The following is a 25747-nucleotide window of genomic DNA, read 5'->3' on the forward strand; positions in this document are numbered from 1 at the left end:
AGAAGTTAAAATGGCCAAAAGATACTTAAGGTCATGCTCAACCTCCTTAGCGATCAGAGAAATGCAAATCAAAACAACTTTGAGATATCATCTTACACCTGTCAGAATGGCTAAAATCAAAAACACCAAGGATAGCCTTTGCTGGAGAGGTTGTGGAGAAAGGGGTACCCTCATCCATTGCTGGTGGGACTGCAAACTTGTGCAACCACTTTGGAAATCAGTGTGGCGGTTTCTCAGAAAAATTGGGATCAACCTACCCCTGGACCCAGCAATACCACTCTTGGGAATATACCCAAGAGATGCCCTATCATATGACAAAAGCATTTGTCCAACTATGTTCATAGCAGCATTATTTGTAATAGCCAGAACCTGGAAGCAACCTAGATGCCCTTCAATGGAAGAATGGATGAAGAAAGTGTGGAATATATACACATTAGAGTACTACTCTGCGGTAAAAAACAATGACTTCTCGAATTTTGCATGCAAATGGATGGAAATAGAAAATACGATCCTTAGTGAGGTAACCCAGACCCAAAAAGAAGAACATGGGATGTACTCACTCATAATTGGTTTCTAGCCATGGATAGGGGCCACTGAGTCTATAATTTGTGATCCTAAAGAAGCTAAACAAGAGGGTAAACCCAAGGGAAAACATATAGATATCCTCCCAGCTATGGGAAATAGTCATGACTGATGGGCAAAAAATTGGAATCTTGGGGGTGGGGTGGGATGGGGATGAGGGGTGATGGGGAGAGAAAAGTGTGAAGGAGAGGATGAGGGGAACTGGGGGAATCGGGGTGAATGGGGATAAAGAAAGGTTGGATAGGGGAGCAGGGAAACTCATACCTTAGGTAAGGGAGCCACCTAAGGGGTGACAAGAGACTCGAACTTGGAATGGCTACCAGATGCCCAGGGCAATGTCCCCAGTTAGTTCATTGGGGCACCTGAGGATAGGGAACCTGAAATGAACCTATCCTATAATCTTACTGATGAATATCTTGCATATCGCCATAGAACCTTCATCTAGCGATGGATGGAGATAGAGCCAGAGACCCACACTGGAGCACCGGACTGAGCTCCCAAGGTTATAATGAGGAGCAGAAGGAGAGAGAACATGAACAAGGAAGTCAGGACCATGAGGGGTGCACCCAACCACTGAGACAGTGGGGCCGATCTATTGGGAGCTCACCAAGGTCAGCTGGACTGCTACTGAAAAAAACATGGGATAAAACCGGACTCTCGGAATGTGGCGGACAATGAGAGCTGACGAGAGGCCAAGGAGAATGGCACAGGAACTTTCATCTGGCGATGGATCGAGAGAGAGACAGAGACCCAATTTGGATCAACCGTCTGAGCTCTTAAGGTCCAAATGAAGAGCAGAAGGAGGGAGAACATGAGCAAGGAAATCAGGACCACGAGGCGTGCACCCACCCACAGTGACAGTGGAACTGATCTATTGGGAGCTCTCCAAGGCCAGCTGGACTGGGACTGAATAAGCATGGGTTGAAACTGGACTCTCTGAACATGGCGGACAATGAAGGCTGATGAGAAGCCAAGGACAATGGCACTAGGTTTCGATCCTAATACATGAACTGGCTTTGTGGGAGCTTAGCCTGTTTTGATGCTCACCTTCCTGGGCCTGGATGGAAATGGGAGGACCTTGGTCTTCCTGTAGGGCAGGGAATTTGGACTGCTCTTCAGTATCGAGAGGGAGGGGGAATGGACTGGGGGGAGGAGAAGAGGAGTGGGGATAGGGGAGGGGAGAGGGGGGAGGGGGCAATGTGTGGGAGGAGGGGAGGGAAATGGGAAACGGGGAGCAGTTGGAAATTTTAATTAAAAAAAAGAATAAAAAAAAATAAAAAAAAAAAAAAAAAAAAAACACCAATGATAGCTTATGCTGGAGAGGACGCAAAAAAAGTGGAACACTCCTACATTTCTGTTGTGAGTGAAAAATTACACAGCCACTTTGGAAATCAGTATGGTGATTTCTCAGAAAATTGGGAATTAATCTACTTCAAGACCCAGCAATATCACTCTCAGGCATATACCCAAATAATTCACACTCATACCACAAGGGTGTTTGCTCAACCGTGTTCATAGCAGCATTATTTGTAATAGCCAGAACCTGGAAACAACCTAGATGCCCACAACCAAAGAATGAATAAAGAAAATTTGTTACATTTAAAAAAAAAAAAAAAAAAGTATCTGTTCAACTATGTTCATAGCAGCATTGTTTGTAATAGCCAAAACCTGGAAACAACCTAGATGCCCTTCAATGGAGGAATGGATGAAGAAAGTGTGGAATATATACATATTAGAGTACTACTCAGCAGTAAAAAACAATGACTTCTCGAATTTTGCGTGCAAATGGATGGAAATAGAAAACACTATCCTGAGTGAGGTATCCCAGACTCAAAAAGAGGAACATGGGATGTACTCACTCATAATCAGTTTCTAGCCATAAAATAAAAGACATTAAGCATATAATGTGTGATCCTATAGAAGCTAAATAAGAAAGTGAACCCAAAGAAAATCATATAGTCATCCGCATGGAGAGGGGGAAGTAGACAAGATTCCAGGGCAAAAACTGGGAACTTGCGGGTGAGGTGGCATGGGGCAAAGGGGAAATGGGATGAGAAATATGAGAAGGGGAGGATGGGAGGAGCTCGGAGGATTGGGATGGTTGGGATATAGGAAGGATGGATACGGGAGCAGCGAAGTATATATCCTATCTAAGGGAGCCATCTTAGGGTTGGCAAGAGACTTGACTCTTGAGGGGTTCGCAGGTGTCCAGGAATATGTCCCCAGCTGGTACCTTGGGCAACTAAGGAGAGGGAACCTGAAATGACCCTATCCTATACTGATGAATATCTTGCATATCACCTTAGAACCTTCATCTGGCGATGGATCGAGGTAGAGACAGAGTCTCAATTTGGAGCAACGGTCTGAGCTCTTAAGGTCCAAATGAGGAGCAGAAGGAGGGAGAACATGAGCAAAAAATCAGGACCACGAGGGATGCACCCACCCACTGTGACAGTGGAACTGATTTATTGGGAGCCCACCAAGGCCAGCTGGTCTGGGACTGAATAAGCATGGGTTGATTCCGGACTCTCTGAGCATGGCGGTCAATGAAGACTGATGAGAAGCCAAGGACAATGGCACTAGGTTTCGATCCTAATACATGAACTGGCTTTGTGGGAGCTTAGCCTGTTTGGACGCTCACCTTTCTGGACGTAGATAGAAGGACCTTGGTCTTCCCGCAGGGCAGGGAATTTGGACTGCTCTTCAGTATCGAGAGGGAGGGGGAATGGAGTGGGGGGAGGAGAAGAGGAGTGGGGATAGGGGGAGGGAAGTGGGGGGAGGGCAATATTTGGGAGGAGGGGAGGGAAATGGGAAATGGGGAGCAGGTGGAAATTTTAATTAAAAAAGAATAAAAATAAATAAATAAGTAAAAAAAAAATTTTTTTTTAATATAATTGTTTAAGTGAGCAAGGTAGCGCCATCTTGTCCTGATCTTAACCTGATCCATTTTGTGTCTTCTCACGTGATTTCCAGCCCTTTACTCCCTAAACAGTCTCATTGACCTTGGCAACACATGCATAGCCCAAATACACAACCAAAAATATTCTCCAAACCAATGTTACCTGGTTCTCCTGACCCACACCTGACAATGAGGTCATTATGGATTTTGCCTTTATAAGTGCTGCACCCTAAGCATCAGGGCTAATAGTCTTTCTATGTGTTAACCTATTCTGAGTGGCTGACCCTAATTTGGCTTAAATGTTTTGTGGTTTGTAATTTTCTCACCTAGATTATAACAATTATATTGAACAAATAGCATAGAGAGGCTAATGTATAATCTGAAACTTGCTTGAATGATGGGGATATGAAATATCTAACTTATCCTTTTCATGTAATTGTGACAGCAGATACATGTTTGGACCATAATTTATTTCTGCATCCTTTTAAATTTTTGCTTTTTAGAAAAACATTACCTTTTATCAATGAGAACTCTCCCCAGTTCTTGAAAAAAAAGTAAAACAAATTCTTGACAATTTTGAACTGCTGAATAGTTGCTCAGACCTTCTCAGTTTTTATCATTTATCTCTGTAATATTACTGTCAGGGGAGCAGTAATAGTTATCTTTAAAAATAGAGCCAGGGTTTTGCTTGAGGCAATAACCAGCTGAGGATGGCATTAGAAGGCAGGCAGGCTTTTGTTTTCTTCCTCCATCCACGAGAACCTGATGACTGTTCCTCATTCATTTCTATCTAGTAAATCCCTTTAAGGTTTCCAGAGGTGATCAAAGGGATCAAATTACATTTTGTATTAAAGCTAGAAACTTCAGCCTTTTGTTTTCCTTTTATATTATTCATTAAACAAAAATTTTGAGTTCTTTAAGTTACCTCCTAGTTGTAGATGCCTCTTTTATTATTCATTTCCAGTACCTTTACTCCGTCCCTGTTAGCAAACTCACTTTTATCTTCTTTCCAGCTTCATTCTAATAAACTAGGAAGATTCTGGAGTCAACAGCAACTGACTTGAGAACTATTTTGCTTGTATTTACCAGTGAGTTATTAATGAAGTACCATTGTTTTTCTGTAATATATGCAAGGTGATGGGCAACGTCACTCAAGGTTTAGGTCCTGTGTTTTGTCTCTGAAAACTATTTCAGGATACTAAATATGCACCCAAGCAGCCCTTTCTTCTGAGAGTCCCTATTATCAGTGGTGTCTTGGATAATTCTGATTCTAGTGAGGGTTTTCAAAGTGATACAAGAAGCTTTTCTTATAGTAATTTGGCATATTGTCTATGTTATTTTAATCCTTGGTACAAAAATGTGAAAGGCAGACAGAAAAAATACTGAGGTTAGAAGCAGAATTAGGGGTGTCACGGTGGAAAGACATTATTGGATGCAAGAGAAATTGACAAAGAGGTAGAAAATACAGAAAGGGAGGGGAAATCTGTCGACGAGTGCAACATTGCTGTGTTTCCTAGAACCAAAGCAAATATCGCCAGGGAGTTAGTGGTTGGCTTCCTTGGTGAAATATCATATTTAAATTAAAAGGAATGCAACCAATTTTCAGGTGCAGGAAAAGGGAAACACAACTACAGTTGTAAAATAGAGCTTGAAGTGTCAGATTTCCTTCCCCTTATTCAGCTTCACTTTGCTCATTGTAACAATCATCACCTAACATAGCATGAATCTCCTGGTTTCTTTGTGATTGTCTCCACCATTGTAACGTTAGCTGTATGAGATTGGCTGTCCTGTGCCTTTTACTATGTAGCTTAAAACACACACAACGGTATATGGCTTATAGAAGACATTCAATTCCTATTTACTGAATAGATTGTATACACTTTAGGCTACAAAGGAAAATTAGGCAATTGATCAGAACATGGAAGATGATAGCAAAATTTCGGTCATAGTTGACTGAGTGCTTTTATCTTTTCTTCCATCAGGCCTTGAACAATAATAAAGAGAACATCTTTTAGATACAAACAAAATAAGCTTTTTTTGGATTCCATCTTTAGCTAAGAGGCATGGGAGAAAAAAGGATGTCAGGACGTGCTTCAGGGTTAGCGGGCCACAGGTGAGAGGATCACTGCTATGAGATGCTACCCCGTCTTTCATATATTGACAATTGCTGGAAAAACCATTCTTCCTACGGAACAGTCAGAGGATGTTAAGGTGAGGCGTACAACTGGATAGAAGGTACCAAAATAAAATTTGAACTTGTTTAACCTGTAGCATTGGGTGGATTTGTGTTTGGTTCCTGAAAGAAAAATTTTCAATGGCTTTATTAAGGCAAAAGTATGCAAAACTGTACACAATTACTACACAAAATTCAATGAATGTGAATGTTGGTACAACAACCATGCCTCTCCCACTGCAGCAGAGATACCAGCACTTCCATTGTCTCCAATGACCTTCTAGGAATTTGAGTTTTATTTCAAGTTCTATGGTGCTTTCCTGTGGCTTTAGTTTTCCTATCTGCAATGAGGGTGTGTCTGCATATACTGACCTCTTGTGAGGGGGATGTAGAGGGAGCTGCAATTATTTTAAATTAGAAAAGTGCCATATCAACTTAACAACCATGATTTAATAAAATAAATAATAGCAGAATTTAAAAATTATCCAGGAAAAGAAAAATGTTCTTTGCATAAATACTCTTTGCTAAAATCTGTTCCCTGTTGTGAGCGTCCCTTCCTTTTAAATTAAATCGGGAATATTTAGTGCAGGAAACTAAAACTACCTTTAAAAATAGATGGTGGCAGCGAGGTATTGTAACATAAAATGGTCCCTCTGGTATTAATGACAAGGCCACTAATCAACATATTCTCTTCTGGAGAAGGAGAAGGAGAGGACTATGAAGGGAAGTCTAAAAGGCAGTTTGCCAAAAGCGAAGCCTGAATATTTAGGGGACTACATTGAAAGGCATTAAAGAATACGTGTGGGTCTCCTATGAAAACAGAGTGTCTATCCATTATCTCTGCAGGTATGAATTTCAAGGCTACTTACATCCAGGTGCACAAAAGGAATTTAGAACACAATTAACCACAGGCCCAAATGAAAAGAATGGGCCTTTCTCCTTTCTCCCATTCAGACCTCCTTGGCGGCAGCAATTCAGACTGGTTCCATGAACTTGAGGTATTCCGTCTAGGCTAAAATCCCTGAAATTTGGGCTTTGAATCACGCTCGCCTTAAATTCTGATTACAAAAATACAGTCCCTATAAGGACACAAGATCTTCTTGTTGCCTGAAAGGTCACTGGAGTGTTATGCTATGAGGAAATTCCAGCCAGCACAGGCCACATGCTGAGTGGAATTAAACTCATTAAACTCAGTCAGAGCAGATGCTCTGCTTCCTTTGTTCATCAAGTGTATTTTCTTGTGGGCTTGGGATCTTATTTTTCATGTCCTTCCTAGTTGCATCAGAAGCCGATTTTTAAAATGCTAAGCCATTGTCGCCTGATAATAAATGAAAATGAAAAGCAAGAATAACCTTACTGTTGTTATAAATAAAATGGGGATTTAGCTAGAAGTTGTTTGAATAGCCACTTGAAACTTTCATTTCTGAATACCTATTAAAAATGAAATACAACTTTCAGATGTTTAACTATGTTTTCCTTTGTTGATTTCTGCTAATTCTCAGGAAGTGAAGTACTGTAGATAAAATATTAAGCCAGGTGATGGTGGCACACGCCTTTAATTCCAGCACTCGGGAGATAGAGGCAGATGGATCTCTATGAGCTCGAGAGTGTACGGGCCTACAAAGTCAGCTTCAGGACAGCCAGAGCTTTTGTACAGAGAAAACCGTTCTCAAAAAGACAAAAACAAAAAACAAACCAATTTTAAGACTCTTGCATGATTTTCTGTTGAGAACAAAAGCTCAGAGTCAGTGTCTTCAGATGAATAGTGGCGCCAGTTGAAATGATCCAAGGAAGCTGAGGGGTAGCCAAAAGTGGGTGCTCCAGAGGGTGTGTAACTATTTACAATATCTACCTCTAAGCAAATCATGTTTCCTCTGAGGTTTAATTTCTTCTATTGTAATATAACTAAATCTTTTTTTTTTTTTTTTGAGAATTCCATATATAAGTGCCGACTTTAGATAATTTCCACCTCTTCTCCCCCACCAACTCCTCCCATGGACACCCCCCAACCCCTCAAATTCCTGATCTCTTTTTTTTTTTTTTTAAATTATTATTGCCACACACACATACACAGGCAAACATGCATGCACACACATGCACACATTGCTGAGACTTCAGGGATGCAGATTCCCTGTTTTATGCAGTAGACACTGTCTTGTAACAGACGTCCTGCATCTCCGCCTTTCACAGTCTTTCTGTCCCTCTTCTGGAATGTTCCATGAGGTGTGGGCGTCATGTTGGGGTTGGTTATACTATAGTTGGTTCTCTACATTTTAACTAGTTATGGCTTTCTGTAATTGTTCACATGTGCTGAAAAAAGCAGTTTCTTTGATAAAGGGTAAGAGGCACACATATCTGGGGATATAAAGATAAATATTTAGAGAGGAGTTAGGGATTAAACTGGTTTAGGAAAGTGACATTTCTCAAGATGTTCCCCTAGGATCCATGACCACACCATGCACGGGTAGTTGGCTAGGTTTACAGTATGAAGCATGACTTCCCTTCTATTAATAGGCTTTAAGTCTACATACATGGCTATTGGCTACCCCCAAGATGTAAGTACTGCTATTGACACCTTTGTGGATATCTAAAGAATTTCAGCTTTGAAGGATTGAGAGTATCAGATATCTCATCTGTATAAAACATCAAAACCACACAATGGATAGATGCTGGATCCCATCTTTATCTTTTAAAGCAAAAGGAGAGTGATTGGGATTATCCTTTGAATGCATATTTAGGCTGTTTCCTGACAGACTTAGAATGCTTCAGGCCAGGTGAAAGGATGGCGAAAGAGATAAACTCGGTTGTTGAATTTACTGGAGTTTTATAAGGAAAGATATAAACATGGACATCATCAGTATAAGTCAGGGGGGCAGAGGCAGGTCTATGGAGACTCTTTGGTCTTATAATAAGTAAAAGAATAGCTTGTGTGGGCTGGAGAGATGGCTCAGCCGTTAAAGGCTAGGCTCACAACCAAAAATATAAGAATAGCTTGTGTGACAGATTGCAGGAAGATTTATCAAAGGGCAGCTGCTTAGGATAGTTTTTATATTTTGAATATTTCTAAAAATCGCCTTGTCTGTTATCAGCAAGGACTAAGGTAGTCTGGAACCATCCTAATTTACTAATGGCTGGTACATCCTTGGCAAGGGTGTAGGAAAAAGTGGGCAAGAACATAGATACTGAGAGCCAAGCGTCTTGGATTGGGCAGGAGGTCAATTGGTGGAGGATGGAGTACTCTGCCAAGAAAAGCTTAGCAGCTTCTTTCTGATTTGGGCAGGCCTTCAAGGCTACAACAGGATATTTGCCAGAGTTGTTGAGGGTCTGGGGAAGAGGACCAAAGAGTCAAGTTGTGTTTGGATATCTGGGTTTGGGAGCCTGGAAAGATTAGAAGCAGGCCTTGTGGAGAGTGTGACACCCCACTGTCAAAAGGGTGAAGCACTGCTGAGCAGCAGCTAGCTCCCAACCAGGCGTGCGAAGTGTGCATTTGCAGGCAGGGTTAGTGACTCTCCTCTGTGATGGGCAAGCACCCACGATTAGAAATGGCAAAAGTGCACTGTTGCTTACTCAGGCACGGATACTGCAAACTCAAGCGTGAAAAAAATGTAGGTGACGCTGGGCATCCAGTGCCAGTGTGCTTGTAAGAGCACCGCTGCCTTTGTTCTCCCTGGAGGCAGAGGATGATATGGAAGGGATAAAGACAAAGGCACAATCGGAGCAAAGCCCAAAGCATGAGGGAGGAAAAGTTTTCTTCAGGACAGAGGAAGGAGAGTGAGGAGAAAGAGAAGGTATACCAGGCAAAGAATACCAGAATGGTCTCAGGGATGCTTTCTCCAAGAGCAGCCTGCCAAATGAAAAGAACGGAGAAGTGAGGGAGGGTTGATCAGGCATCTGGATAAGAGCCAAGAAAGGGAAGAAACTGAAGTGTCAGAAAAGGATGAATCTGGTTATTTTTGCTCCCTTCCATAAATGTGGAGAAGCACACAGACTATCATGACATGGCTAAGTCAGTTTCATCTTCCTTTGCCTGGGCTTGGTTGCCATTTGGATTGACTGGATCCCACAGTCTTTGTTTTGTTCACCCTTGTTAGAATTGCTTTCAATTATAGATGACATGCCTTTTAGAAAGAAATGGAAGGGAGCTGTTATTGCAAGTTACAGATGAGCTAGCTAGACATGATTTGGCGTATCTTCTCAGCTGACATCCATGATATATTTAGAATGCACAGTTCTAATTAGAATGGTGGGCACATTAATTTATGTACATTCAGAGAAATAAAATGTAAATATGTATGCTATAATTATTCATTAGAGAAAAATTTCTCGCTTTGTGCTTTGTAATGTTTGTATCATATTAATATCATAATACACACATAATATGTAATCATATTATCGTGCAAGGTCTAGAAAGGAAAATCACAAAACTTTGAGCCTAAAAATCATCTTGTTAGGGCAGTAGCAGTTTCAGCAAAGAGATTAGCCAGTGGTTACCTAACATTCTTATTGATATGTAGGCATATTGAAAGTAATTTAGCTAATTCAGGCTAATAGAAAACATAAAATTATCCACGTATGGATCATGGTAGACATTTGGCCAAGATGAACCTTAAACTTAGTTAAATCAGTTGCCCGGTTAAAAACAAAACAAGACATGTCTATTTTTACTCAATTGTATATGTCTCTGTGATTTATCCTCGCAATTTCATTGGGAGTATGGTTTCCCTGGGGAATAATGCCCCTGTCTTCAAAATCACTGAAGATTCTGTGGACTGTATTCCATGGTACCCCAGCTTTCCTTGCCTCATGCTTTATTATTAGTCTCTTTGCCCCTGGGAATTGTGTGTTGGACTGTAGACACCACAAAAGTAAAGTTGGTATCAGTTTGTTTCTTGCTTCACCCCTGGCAAAGTGCACCGACTGACTGCTCCGTAAATAGGAGCTGAAAAAAGTTCTCTAGGGTAGCAGAGTAAAGCGAAGTGAAAAGTGTACCTAAAACCCCAGATTCCAGCCAGCTCTGGTCCCACTTCTGTCTCCCTTGCTTATTCTACTTCTATCAAGACAGCTTCAGCGTCCCTTTCTGCTACTGTAAAATTAGGGAATTAAAATATGTGCTTGCTAATATTGTTCATAGTTCTGTGATTCTGCCTAATTCCATATTTCTGGGATTAGTTTGCACACCAATGGGAGTGATGCAAACATTAGAGGAGCAAATCTATAGCTTAGTTATTTTTAGCTGAATGTTGTGATTATGTGCTGATGTTATTAAGCAAATTTATTGGACAATGAGCTCATTTGCATCTCTCTCCCCCCTCATATTCCACATGCATAGATATAAGCAAACACAGGTTGAAAGTACTAGAAAAAAGATAATGCCTGTGCTGAGTCTATGAACACAATATTTTCTTTCAAAATACAATGCAACAACGATTTATATGGTATTTGCGCCGTGTTAGGTATTATAATGATGATTCAAAATACATTGGAGTCATGTCTAGGTCATTTGTAAGCACCACACCATATTACGTAAGAGATTTCTGTATCTACAAATCCATGGAGGATCCTGGAAATGCTCATGGACATAGAAAGATGATTGCTTACAGCATCTGGAACCTGAGGCCTGACACCTCAGTGGGAAAACAGTGATGAACAACACAGGACCCGGGAGAGAAGAATGGAATTGGCAGGTTTGGAGCCCACTGAAGTACTGCTCCTGTTCGTTTTATCTCAGCGATGTTGGATGTGCACCTGTGCCATTCCTTAGCAGCCCCACTCTTGGGAATTCTTTCAGCATCAACTTCATTAGTTACAAAGGCAGCAAGCCATATCCAATTTTCTTTTTGTGTCAGGATTGTGCTGTTCATGTATACACTGGACTCCTTTATTGGAAACATTTATTTGTCATATAAACAAACAAACAAATGCAAATTTCATACTGTCTACCCCAACCAACCTTTTTGGTTTGGATATTGGGTCACTGCTTATTTTATATATACATGAAATGAATTGAAATTCCAACTACGGACCTAACCTAATTTCCAATTGATAATAGACATGGATTCCCAGAAGTGCTCTAAACCTCTTGATAGTAACATCCTAATTTCCTTTCCTGGTAAATGTTTTAAATAAGATTTTTGCGCCAAAGGAAATTAACCTTTAGATTAATCGTAATTATAAAATGCCATCACTGATTTTTGTCTTCAGTCTAATTACTTTCTATTATTTAAACAAACCGTACCTCCTGTGAGCTTCAGGTTTGTTTCTCTTTCATCCCTTACCACACAATCCCAACCTATTGTAGCGGAGGCCACCTAGAGCGCTTCTCTGCTACAGAGACCTTCTTTAAATGCCACCCAGGGTTTACCTCCAGGCTCACTCGGTGACAAAGTGCTCTTACAAGGTCCACATGCAAGGCATCTCTGCTCTATTGCTCTTGTTCCATGTATCTGTTAGTGGGTTCTCAGAGATCTGGTCTATCTCAACCCTTCTGTCAAGAAGGGGATGGCTAAGACTGTCCTCCTGCCTCTCTTCCACATCACTTCCATATGCTCTGGCATTCTTTTCTGTTGAGGCTGATTAAAACAATTGTCCTGGTCTTTGCCTCTACTGGTTAATTTAAGCTCCTGGCTCCAGAAATATTTTTCTGCAGGTACTACTTCTTTTGTATGCCTAGGATAAAAATATTCTCTACTTATCTGAATGCTGTTTCCTCTATATTGATTCTTTAGAAGCCCAGGCCTCAACCAAAAATGAATCATTTCTTCCCCCTCATTGTTTTGACTTGGAAAAATTAGATTTACATAAAGATTAATATACCATGTCTGTGTGCATGAGAAGCTGTCTAGTATAACAGAGTAGATAATATTAATTACTAGGGAAATATTAATATTAATTAATGGAGAAATATTAATAGAGATAATATTAATTAATAGAGAAAAGGGAGTGAACAAGGAATGATTGTTGAAGAATTAGCAAATTGAGAAACAGGGCTCGTGCGTTTCTCTTCAGTGACCACACGAGGGAGCAATGCAAGAGCCGGAGATGAGACCCGCCTTAGCTAGGCTGTGTAGAGACCTGCATTACTGCTGGAGACCATGGGGCCACTAAACTCTCAGGTGCACAGCGAGTTCATTTGTCTCCAATGCTGATCACGTACTCAATCTTTTATTTTTACGTATGGCAAAAATCCGTCCTCCTCCCTTTTCCATTTGTTTCGAAGGTGGCAAAAGGTGCTTTATTACCCCTGCGTACCAAGTACTTAGAATCAACTGAAGTCTTAGGAGAGGTCGCATCTTTGTGTCACAGAAATGACTGTGGAAAGTTAAATGGTTAACCCTTTATTTCTCAAAAGCATATCGAGTCTTCCTCCAAGTGGGGATAAGCTCCGTGCTAGGACACAGAGGGGCATGAGAGATGTCTGGGTACAACCGCACCCTAACACCTTTTTATCCTGAGAGTCAGCTTCAGTGCTCTGGATTACGGAAGCTCAGAGAGTCAATCTTTAGAAGTTCGTAAGATTTAGGTGTTGGAGTAGAGCAATAGGTAGCACTTGCCTTATCATTTCAAAGCTTGAAGAAATCTTCCATGGAAAGAAATCTCAGCAGAATGAAAGGACAATGCGAGGCGCCAGCGCGTTGGGAGGGCGGGAAGATGATATCTCTCACTGTGACTCCAGCAGGGCTACCCAGAACACCTACACTTTAATGGCCCTCAACATCTGCATCTCTAGCCTTTCCTAATAGGTGATGATGCTCAGAGAAGAAGAAAAATGGTGAGTTTTGGGCCCATTGGAAATTGGCAGGTATGGAAAAGGAAATTTCGCCTGGTAATCTCTAAGCTCCTAAGATTGCAACTGTTATAAAGAGACGGCCAAATGATAATAACTGAGCTATGTGTCTTTGGGATTGAGTGAGCGTGACTCGCCGTGAAGAAGAAAAGGCTTTTCTCCTCCTTCACACCCTCACCTGTCAATCAGGCACACAACACACTGTACTTTGTTCTGAACAGCTTGTTGCCACTTCTGAGGTTATGTTTGAGGATTTAAAAGAAGAAGAAAACGCAGCTTACCAAACAGAGTGTGTAGTATGATCTGAACAACCACATCTGAAGCGTGGCTGATGACCGACAGTGAGAAGAGAAGGAAGGAAGTGTGGGAAGGAGAAACGACAGAGGGGAGGGCAGTGGAAAAGCAAGGACAGAATGAAGCCCAGTAAGCATACGGCATGCCAAAACGTTACCTGAAGACCAGGACTCAGTTCTGGGCATTTTGATAGTCTCTCCTCTTACTGTTTTGTTTATCTGTATTTTTTATGCTTTCTGTAGTAAACCTCTATTCATTTATGAGCAAGATGAAGCATGATGTTTTAAGGCCAGAATATATCTCCATGTATATCCCCTGCATAGTAAGTGACTGTGCTCCAGGAGTTCCATTCAAGGCTGATGGTCCTGGAAATCTGGAGATATGCTCAAAACCCACAGAATGGAGTTGGACAAATAGTGTAGACCAGCAGGCTTTAGAAGAAAAAAAAAATCAAACAAAAATAATAGAAAATTATTACCCTGAAAGCAGTGGATAATTTTCTGTGGTTTTCTTTTTAAAAGACAGAGTCTATAAATCGATTGTGACTTTTGTCCCTAGGCTACTTGACTTCAGAGAATTGAGGACAGGTTTTTATTCATTTGTGTTTAGTTGGTGGGCATGTGTATGTGTCTAACTCCAAATTTAAATAGCTGGAATTCATTTTCCAATATTGCTGCCAGAGTAAGTCCCTTAGGTTATTATCTTTAAATGACATTCCACATCTTTGTCCCAGGTGATTTCAATATTGAATAACATTTGGAGATACATTGCATCTCTATTAGATAAGGTGGTAGCTACAGTCGTCCCTCAGTAACCATGGGGATTTAAGGCCCTTCTTATGGATACAAAAACTCACAAATGCTCAGGTACCCTAGAAAAATGACACAGAGTTTAATATATATATATATTAATATATATATATATACTAACTCCAGCACAGCATGCAGTGTACATGGAATCATCTCTAGATAGCTCATAATATCCAATTCTGTTCTAATACTCTGTGTAATGAAAGTTGCTGTATTATATTATTTGGGAACTTTTGATAAGGACAAAAAGTCTGGACATATTTGGTACAAATGCACTCTTCCCTCACTGCCCAAATATTTTCTACCTGCCATTTGTTGAATCCTCAAATAAAGGAACCTGCAGATATGAAAAAATATTTTACTTTGTAAAAGGTACTTAAACATGGATGCATTTGCAAGAGACCAACATTTAGTTGTGCTTTGTTCTAATTAAAATACTTTGAATAAAAAAACAGTAATGAAAATTGAGAAGTCATATGCTGAAGAACTTTTTTTCTCCTCATGGATCAGTGAAACCTTCTGTAAGTATCTTTTAATAGCAGGTGACACATAAAGATAAATTCTTATCTCTGTTACCAAAGTGGTATAGTTCACCACTGTGCAGCAGAAGGGAGGTCTAAGTAAGCTAGAGAAAAGAGCCATGTATAAGATAAAAGTCAAGAAGACCAGGAATCTCTGACGCTTTCATTTCTTTTACAGAAGTTTGTAAACAAGAACAAACACAGGGGAATGGAAGAGACTTGGAAAATTCAGCATGGCCAGAGACAGGAGAGCTCTGCCACAAAACACACAGTGAGGATGCCCACTCTCCTCGAGGAAGCTTGTTCTCTTAAGGCAGAACAAACACATCCATGCGTGTTGTGAGGGTCGCTGTGCTCAAATGGGTGCCTGGTGTAAGGGAGAACTGTTGAGCTGAAGTCCAAGGTTTTAGTTTTTCTTGGTGTGGAACTTTTCTTCTGAAAGTAGATGATGATGGAGGAAGGTCATTGGTTAACTAATAAAGAAACTGCCTTGGCCCATTTATAGGCCAGCCCTTAGGTGGGTGGAGTAAACAGACAAAATGTTGGGAAAAAGAAGCCGAGTCAGTGAGTCGCCATGATTCTCCCACTCCAGACAGACGCAGGTTAAGATCTTCCCTGGTAAGCCAGCTCATGGTGCTACACAGAATATTAGAAATGGGTTAGATCAATATGTAAGAGCTAGCCAATAAGAGGCTGGAGCTAATGGGCCAGGCAGTAATTAAAAGAATACAGTTTCTGTGTAATTATTTCGGGGCATAAGCTAGCCATGCGGGCGGCTGGGTGCCGGGGACGCAGCCCTGCCGCTCATGTTACAACAAGATGACAGTTAGAGGTGCTGTCTGGGTTTCCTGCCTGATCGTATTGAACATACAGCCATGCTGAGCAGTGTTAGCTCCCCAAAGCTCTAGTCTGAGGCTAGGTCTGCTCTGCCCCTGTAAATATACTCATACGTCTACAAAATATACTGTGTGTTCATGTGCATGTGTGCATACTATTGTGTGTGTGTTATAGCCTTATTTGTGTCTCCTCCCTTCAATCTGTGAATAGAAAGTTTAAATTTCAGTGTGAAGTTCTTGAGACAGGGCCTTTAAACAGCTAATTAAAGTGAAAGATGGTCACCAGGACAAGGCTGCAGTCCAACTGGACTGAAATTTTTAAATAAGAAGAAAGGCATAGGGAAAAGGCCACATAAGGAATTTGAAAAGGCAAGGAGAGGTTTTAGGACAAAGCGCATGCTGACACCTTGACCTTGGAGGTTCAGCATCCAGACCTGGGAGACAATGAGTTTCTGTGGTTAGATGCTGCCAACGCTGTGGCCTGTTATCAGGGCAGTCCTACTGATTCATAGAAAGCAGAGCATCCTCATCGCGCTACCCGATGCCATAGTCTAGTTTGGACAGCAGGTGGCAGTGGTGTGCTGTGACTTTGTGCAGGCGGTCCATTTGCCAGGCTGTGGCTCTGGTTTAGACTGGGGGGGGGGGGGGGGGTCAAGCACAGAGAAGCCCAGGTTCAGGGCTTTCCCACTGGAAATAGATGTTGCATTAATGTGTCTGTCATTAGGCTTGTAATGTAGTTCAGTAGGTACAGCGCTCGCTTAGCATGCAGGAGACCCCGAGCTCAACTCATAGCAGCGCATAAACATGGTATGGTGGCAAACTTGCAATCCAGCGCTTGGGAGGAGGAGTCAGGTAGAGGCTTAAAGTCAACCTTGGCTACATAGTGGGGGTGCAGCAAGCCTGGAATGTTAACCCTCAATCTCTCTCTCTCTTTCTCCCTCCCCCTACTCCTCTGTGGTGCAGTATACCATCCTCTATGTCTTATCATTTCATTCAGTATAGCTTGTGTCCTTGCTTCTGCCTGGTTCATGGTTCCTTGGAAGTCGATGCTTCTTCCCTCTGACTTTGGCTGGGTACATTCGTGTCTGAGAGCACCAATCACAGAGATGTACAACTTCAGCCTCCTGCCTATTTTATTCACCCAGAAGTCAAAAGCCTGTCTTCATTGGTACTGTGTGTTCTCACCAAGTTACAGAACCTAGGCTGTACTCTTAGGGATGGAGACTTCACTAATTTGGTAAGCAGGTAGCTTCAGGAAGATACAGTACTAGCCCCAATGTTGCCCAGACATCAAAACTCTCTCAAATTCCTCAAGGTTTGCTTTCAGAGGATGTTTTTTGTTTTTCATAAAAATTAAAGGTCAAAATAATTTTCTTGAAAATTTTCCAAAGTGGGACTTCTCTCAGGGACATCATTGTATAAACACACATTCTGAATCTTCAGTGTCAAATTTACTTGTTTTTGTCTTGTGAAGTGAGAATGAGCATTTTAGGAGTCTCTTTTGCAAAGTGTGGTTCTGCAAGGATGCTGATTCCATGACCTCTTAGAGCCTTACATTTACCAATCCACATATCTGTTATCTGCTGTAGTCTTTGAATAAGGTGACCAAGCATATGATGGGTGTTTACTGGATATCCTTGCTTACACCTCCAACAACCTGTCCACCCTCAGTGTGTTGTGTCTGCTCTCCTTTCCTTAAGAGGCATTTCTATATACTCATGCATGCATAGACATCTAGGAATCCATCAGACCCATCCTTTCCCCTTACCTCATATTCAACCACATACTGCCCCACTACTCAAAATGTTTTAGCATGGGCCATATCATAATATATCAATCATATCATATTGTATCATGTTATTTCTTTGCACACCATGCCAGATCATGACATATCAGATCACGTCATGTCATCAGATACCTATCATATTAGATTGGGCCATATTACTTTGTATCTTAATGTGCCACGCCAATACAGTGCCTTATCAGACCACATCAGAGCATTTTATATCATGCCATCTCAGATCATGGCATACATATCATTGTCATAGCAATTGATTTTCATTAGGAATTCAATTGTTGAGAGAGTTCTAAGAACTATTACAAATTATTGATTGTTGAGATTTGTAGTCCTCGATGAAACAGATTAGTTAGCAATACACAGTAACCAAACTGTCACGAAGGAAAATATCCAAGCTAACTGCGTTTAGAGTTCACTTCTGTTTTTCTAATCTCCCATCTGTATTCTCTACTAGAATTGTTCTGAGAACAGATTTTTGAAATATCCTTTCACTGAAAGGGGAAAAGCATGTTTTCAAAATGAGAGCTTCTCTGTTTCTTTAATATGCTGACTCTTTGGTTGAAGAGTAGCTTAGCATGACAGGCACCAAAGGCTTATTCCTGCTCCGCTGGGGTTGTGAGGGGTATTGTCTCAGAGCAGGAAGGCTGGGCAGGAAGCACTAAGGAGGCTTTGAACTTGAAAGACACAGAGCGGGGCTTTAATACTCACAGCTGTCCTCTTCTTCAGTTATGCATTTCACGACGTAACAGGCGTAGATGAAGCCCGCCAGCTGAAACGAAAGGGACGAGCTTTAGACATCAGACAAAGGTCAGAGATTCGACCTCCCTGGGGGAGCAGCATTTCAAACACAGGCAGTTGGGTTCCCGTTTAGGCTTCCAACATGGTTCCTCACTGGATCTTGACTCTGTTGTGGATGTTTGACTCCAGCTGTATCCACATGCCTGGATGAATATATTGTTTTATTTTTCTCTAACATTTACGTGTGTGATTTGTTAATTGCTAGGTAAACATGGAACAATTATTTCAGGTGCAAAGACAGGAAAAGAACCGCGGTCATTGGTGAATGGACCAAACACTTACAGTTATAGCAGACTTTTCTTGAAGTCAGGATCTGTTTTTTTTTTTTTTTTGTTTTTTTTTTTTTGTTTTTTCGAGACAGGGTTTCTCTGGGGTTTTGGAGCCTGTCCTGGAACTAGCTCTTGTAGACCAGGCTGGTCTCGAACTCACAGAGATCCGCCTGCCTCTGCCTCCCAAGTGCTGGGATTAAAGGCGTGCACCACCACCGCCCGGCTAGGACTTGTGTTTTTAAAACCAAATTCTTCTTGACTATAGAAATATACTGTGGGGCCAGGCAGTGGAGGCACACAACTTTAATCCCAGCACTCGCGAGGCAGAGACAGGTGGATCTCTCTGAGTCTGAGACCAACCTGGGCTATAAGAGCCAGTTCCAGGACAACCAGGGCTGTTACACAGAGAAACCCTGTCTCGAAAAGCCAAAATAAATAATAAATAAATAAATAAATAAAAGCAGGATGTAAAGACTCCAAGGAGTTTCCATTGTGTGTTTCCTGGGTGCCTTGCAAGTAAGAGAAACTTTTACTGAAGCATGAAGCAGGAACCAAGCTGTCCTGACCATCCTTGTGACGACATGTTACAGAGATGCAAATGAGATAGGTACCTGTGAGAAGGAGGATTGCCAGAATGCTCTGAGCCTGTGCTTGCATGGGTCAGACCAGTTTTCTTGAAAAATCTCACAAAACAGTCCCCATGGTCACCAGAGTCCTTGCTCACTGAAATGTGAACCTCTAAATGTGAACTTCAGTGAAGTCGTTTGGCATCTAAGCCTCAAGATTGAAAGGCTCTGTACCCTTTCATATTTGCCATATTTAATTAAATTCTTAGCTCTGATAGGAGGACATGAGATAATTTACTGATAAGTGCCTTTTAGCGGAAGCAATCCGAGTGTGTTGAATTTTATGTTTTGTTATTATACAAAACAGTGATTTTCACTATGAGATTTTTTTCACACAAATTAATCCTCATATCCTGCTCTTTTATTCATTTCCAATGCACTTCATTATCACTTTTCATTTGTCTATTTCCCTTTCTCCCTACAGTATCCCTTATGATTTATATATACATATGAATGTATAGATATTTATATAATTATACATGTAATTTTATATTCTGTATGTAAATAAGAGATAATATGAGATATTTTGTTTCCCCCCTTTTTCCTTTTCATTGTAGACCTCTTCGCTCTGCCCTCACTAAGCCTTTTCTACTTTTGTGTCTTAAGTATGTTTATACATGTTCATGTAAATATTCATTTAAATCTAGATTTTGCATGATAGGAGTCATGAGCTATTTATCTTTCTTAGTATCTTTTAAGAAAATAAACTTGTTTATCTTCAAGTTCACCTACTTTCTTGCAAATGGCATGATTTCATTCTTCTTTATTGCTGAGTAAAATTGTGTTGTGTATATGTATCATATTTTCTCCATCATTTGTCTATGGATGGACATCTAGGCTGAGCCCTTATCTTGCCTCTTGTGAGTAATGTAGCAATCAACATGGATGCAGATGCACAATAAAAGTATCTTCTCAGAATGGTGATCATGGTGACAGTTCAGACAGGCTTTGGTCTAAGTGAGTGCTGACCCTGTGAATGAAAACCTCAGGAAGGAAGTTGCATGTAGCTGTGAATAAAACCTCCTGAAAGTATTCAGTGTCTGCAGAGACTGACTGGCTGATTAGAATTTCAGTGTTGTGGAGAGATTGGGAAGTTGCAGGCCCAGAAACTAATTACCTTATAGGAGGCTTAAGTTCTGGCCCTGCAGAACAGCCATTCCCATCCCCCTCCATCAGAACTAACATCTTGTGTCAACAGATAATCCTCAGAATCTATTGACTTAGCAGGCAACTATCTTCTATCAGTGCAAGACCTAAGGATGCCATTAAATAACATCTTGAGCCTAAAAACTTCCCCTATTTCGGTAGACCTACCTCTCTGATGTACCCACTAATGGGTTTTAAACTTGCCTTGAGTTACAACTTTCTCCGTTCTATAAAACTGTAAAGCCTTTTAAAAGCTGCTTAGATACAGCAACACGAAATGCAGGGTAACCTAAATCTGTGTTCCTAGGTCGTAGTCACTCAAAATGGCTCCAGAATAAACTCTGAATCTCTTTCAGGTGGGGGCTGTAGTTTTTCTGTTGACAGTTATGGCGCAGCAACATGGGACTGAGATAATGGCTCACTTTTCATTGGAGGAATCACCCAAATGAAAACCAATGTCTGCATAGATCCCTTGAGTCCAGGACAGGAGTCATATCCTCAGTGAATTGTTGTTGAGTTCTTCCTGGGGCTCCAGACTCTTTTAGTTTGGTCAGTGGTCCATTTTGTTTGTTTTGGGCTGGCTAAGAAGGATCCAACTTTAATAGATAGCCTTTTCATATGCTTTCAAAGTGCGATGTTTATGGTATCTGATTTGTTTCTTTGCTTTGAAAGTATTTTGGCCTGGGCATTTTGGTTTCGCTTATTCAGTCACTTTCAGACCTCTAAAGACATCTTGGTCCATGTTTTGTTTGCTTTTGCAACTTTGAAGCATTTTTTGGTTGTTTTGTTTTGTTTTTCAGTGTCTTTGAAATGTATTGATTAATTATCATTTGGCTTTTGTCTCCTGACATTACTCCTCAAATTCAGCATTTTGAGTTTTTCCTGTGAACTTGCCAAGCCTCTAGCTTAGTACTTTTGTGAGGACCAGATGATAAAGATGCTGAAGAGAGGAAGCACCTGTTCTTTCCCACCCCAAAATGTGGCGCTGTTGAGGGGAACACCCCATGACAGGCACAGGCCTCAAAAGGAAACCCAATAAACGTACTCTGTTCCTGGCTTAGAAGAAACTCTATTGACTTTATTTGGGAGACATATGAGGGACTGGCCGCTCAATGTTTCAAGCTCCACACATTACATAAATATGCAAGATGACCCTAAGACCCAGTGAGAGAAGAAGGTCTCATGGAAAAAGTTGAGAGAGTTGATCCCAAAAGCAGCACATAAAACTGACCCAAAGCACACATTCCATAGTTAGCATGGACATGAAACTTTTCAGGAGCAAAGGAAAACGTGTGTGTGTGTGTGTGTGTGTGTGTGTGTATGCATATATATTGAGTACACATTTTCAAAAAGGGAGAAAATGCTTAGAGATGGTCATCTTCAGGTTCTCTAACTGGCTTTATGTATGACAATCATTAACTTGCAAGTGTTTGGGGAAAGGGTGAGATGCAGAGATCTGAACATTTACTAACCCCAAACTGGTTTATCTTGTGTCTGTAACAAAGTCCTAGGCAATGAAGTTACTCATTCATTTCTTTTTCTTGAAAAAGGCAAATCACAAACAGGTAGCCTGTTTTAATTAAAATGTAAACTATCCATTAACAAACAGAAAAACCTGAACAAATTCTAATGTATTAAATATATGAAATAACACAAGGCCCATTAAAAAGCTTATTTTAGTTAAACAAATTGTAGTTATATTACTTCCCCTTTCCTCTTCTCCACTCACCCCTTCCATACTCCCTCCCTCTCAAATTCTTGGCCTTTTATTCTTTAATTATATAGATATGTATGTATATATAATAAATATTTATATAGATATAACCTGATGAGTAAAAAAAAGTAATGTTTTTAGGGATGACCACTTGCTTATCCAAAATCCATTATTTTTTGTTGCTGTGATGTCTAAATTTTGTTGTTAACTTGACTCACTTGAGAAGAAGGAACCTCAATTGCAGGACTGACTCCATTAGATTGTCCCATGGGCAAGTCTTGAGGGGGCATTTTCTTGATTGCTAGTCAGTGTGGGAGGGCCTGCTATGGGCAGTGCCATTCTTATGCAGGTGGGACTGGGATGTAAAAGAAAGGTAGCTGAACACGAGTCTGCAAGCAAGCCAGTAAGAAGCATTTCTCCATGATTTCTCCTTCAGTTCTTGCTTGAGTTCCTGCCCACACTTCCCTCAAGGATGGACTGCTAACTACGAAGGTAAGCCAAATAAACCCATCTTCTTCCCAAGCTGGTTTCAGTCAAGCCAGTTATCCAGCAACAGAAAGCAAACTACATACAATACAACTTTAAAAACTAACCATAAAAATGAAAAAAAGTCATACTGTGATTTGATCATTTACATGGGATGATATTAACCCTTTCTCTCTTTTGTTTACCAGTAGTCATAGGAAGGCTCTATTCTCTGAATGGTCTGTCTCATCAGCGCATTATCCTTGGGACATGGGTCTGTGATGTTGTGTAAGTCCCTTGGGCACTGCCTGTAACTCTCCACTTGCCCCTCCACATTATATTCCTATTATATGTGTCCAAGTTTTACCAACTTATCAATGGTTTATCTCTTAGTTCAGCCTTTAAGTACTTATTGAATTATTTGCAAAGCAATTTTTTCTCAATCACAAACTTTCCTCTTGATTCCTACTTATCACTTCATTACTTTGAAATGAAAATCTAGGTAACAAGTATTGACAAATTCTGAGATTCAGGGCCAGTGAGTTTTTAAACTCCTCATTAAAGTGTCGCTGCTAGATTCTCAATTATTAAGTGGACTCTCTCCGAATGCAGCTAAGGACCTGCATCCTGCTTATCAGTGAGCTTATAATTGCATTCAGCTGCATTCTCTAACTACCAGGGGAACGCCTTTGATCCAAAAGTAAATCCTGTTGCATTCTATTATAAAAGCCTGTTGATTAAGAGGAGTTTAGCTTTTAAATTGGTCACCTCTAAATACAAACGTAGATGTACTTTTCCACAGTTCATCAGATTAAAAAACTCTGCTGGCTTCCAATTTTCCTTTACCTATATATTTCTAACTTTCCACTAGCAATTTATAAAGTTTACCAGTAGTAGACAGTTTCAGAGTTTTTAATAATCTCTAATGTTTCCAATGCTGCGCATCTCTTAAATGCTACCTAAGCCACCATGGAGACTCACCCTGGGTTGCCAACTGACATTTATGATTGGGCAGCTTTCCACTGTGGAAGCTGTGCACATTTAAACAGTACCATCCTACAACAAAGACAGTCAACCACTGAGATGATCAAAAATGTCTCCAGACATTGCCATATGTCCTTTTCAAAGGGCAAAATTGCTCTTGGTTAGAGCCACGATTTGAGATACAGTCCTAGCCTTAAGGAATTTGCCATCTTGTAGAATTTGTCATTTGAAGTAGATTTGAGAAGTAGCCAGGAGGGAAAATAATCGTACAGGTGACAAGCAGTACAGTTACTTTCATGTATTGGTTCATTAATCCCTGCAACCATTCTTGGATTAACTTATATGGATTTTTGCAGAAGACAAGTAATAAAAGTTGCTTTTCCGGAGTGAGATCCTGAAGCAGGAAAGCTATGTCTGTGTTAGGGCAACAGCCCATAGTTCTACCTGATGGAGGTTTAGGAACCTCATCCTAGAGCAGTAGACATGGAAATTGTGTAGGCAGATCAGCGTTCAATCAGCAGGGCTCAGTGTATCTAGTTGCTCTTGTTCTACACATGTAGGGGGCAGTCCTTGAGAATGGCAGAGTTCACATCCCTCCTGAAGTGATGCCCAGCATTTTATCTGCGTTTCTACAACAGCTACTGAGAACTCAGTCCCTAGAAAGGTGTTAGTGGTTTGCAGGAAAACAAAATAGTGTTTCCCCCTCTCCTTTACCTTAACTCATTTCCACACTATGGCAACAGAGAGAGCTAATCCTGTATACTCTTTCCTCCTTACCCAACTCAGCCTGGCACCTAAAGCAATTCACTCATTCTTTAAGAATAGTGTGTCAATCCCCCTGAGAGATGGCAGGCCATTCCCAGAGCGGATTGTAGCCTGGCATGCTTGTGACAAATCTGAGAGACGCAAAAGGCTTTGAGAGAGAATATAGAGGGAAAAGGGCAAATGGGCAACATTTTCTAAGAAGTGTTCAGAAAAGAACTGGGAAAGAAGAATTATGTTCAGAAAAAAGGCATGGGCCCAGCGCAGATGCATTCTGACCATTTGAAGAAAAGCCACTGGGTATGAAGAAGAGGATAGTCACTCATGTTATTGTTACAGATCTGAGTAAAATCAAATGGTTGGGGCTGACGAGATGGCTCGGTAGTTAAGAGCACAGGCTGTTCTTGCAAAGGATCTTGTATAGATTCTGAGCACCCATATAGTGGCTCACAGCTGTGGCTAATCCTAGTTTCAGGGGATTGAACACCCTCTTCTGGTCTCCACAGACACCAGGCATGCATGCTGCACACAAACAAACATGAAGGCAAACCACCCATACACACAAAAGAGGAATAAGCAAATCTTAGTCCAATGCAGGTTCCCTGATTGGTGGTTGAGTCTCTGTGAGCCCCTATGAGCCCAGGTTAGTTGATTCCATCATTTTTTCTTATGGTGTCCTTGACCCCACTGGCTCCTACAATCCTTCTTCTTGCTCAGGATTTCCCAAACTGTATCTAATGTTTGGCTTTGGGTCTCTGTATTTGCTTTTATCAATTGATGGATGAAGCCTCTCTGATGACAGTTGGGCTAGGCAGAGTACAGCAGAGTACCACTGGGAATCATTTCATTGCGCCCCTTTTTGCCAGCTGTGTTTGGTTCTATCCTAGGTTTCTGGGCTATCCCCATTCGGGGTCCTGGTCCTCAGGGGTGAGTTCCCTCTTGGGGTATGACTCTCCAGATGGTCCAGTCATTAATTGGTCACCCCCACAATTTCTATGCCATCCTTTCCCCAGCACATCTTGTAGGCAGGACAAATTGTAGGTCGAAGGGTTTGCAGTTGGGTTGGTGTCCCAGTCCCTCCACTAAAAGGCTCGCCTGGTTATAAGAGATGGGAGGTTCAGGCTCCATATCCCCTACTGAGTCTTAACTAGAGTCACCCTCACAGATTCCTGGGATTTTCCACTATTCGAGGTTTCTAGCTCATCCCAGAGACACCCCAGATCCTAGTTGTCTCTCTCCGTACTTTTTTTCCTCCAGTCCCCCAAACTGATCCCTCCTGTTCTCATAT

At 41.1% G+C, this 25747-nt stretch overlaps 1 protein-coding gene across 4 annotated transcripts in view; it reads right to left on the minus strand.

Annotated features, from left to right (window-relative positions):
- Window positions 1-25747, minus strand: part of Nkain2 (sodium/potassium transporting ATPase interacting 2) — a 1052194-nt gene that overhangs the window by 14740 nt on the left and 1011707 nt on the right. For all 4 annotated transcript variants that reach the window (XM_057761725.1, XM_057761729.1, XM_057761726.1 and 1 more), the window contains one exon: window positions 18404-18464. In XM_057761725.1, the coding sequence (XP_057617708.1) occupies window positions 18404-18464 (61 nt within the window). The remainder of the gene's footprint in view (window positions 1-18403; window positions 18465-25747) is intronic.

This window comes from Chionomys nivalis, chromosome 2, assembly GCF_950005125.1.
Source record: "Chionomys nivalis chromosome 2, mChiNiv1.1, whole genome shotgun sequence".
Taxonomy (NCBI): Eukaryota; Metazoa; Chordata; class Mammalia; order Rodentia; family Cricetidae; genus Chionomys; species Chionomys nivalis.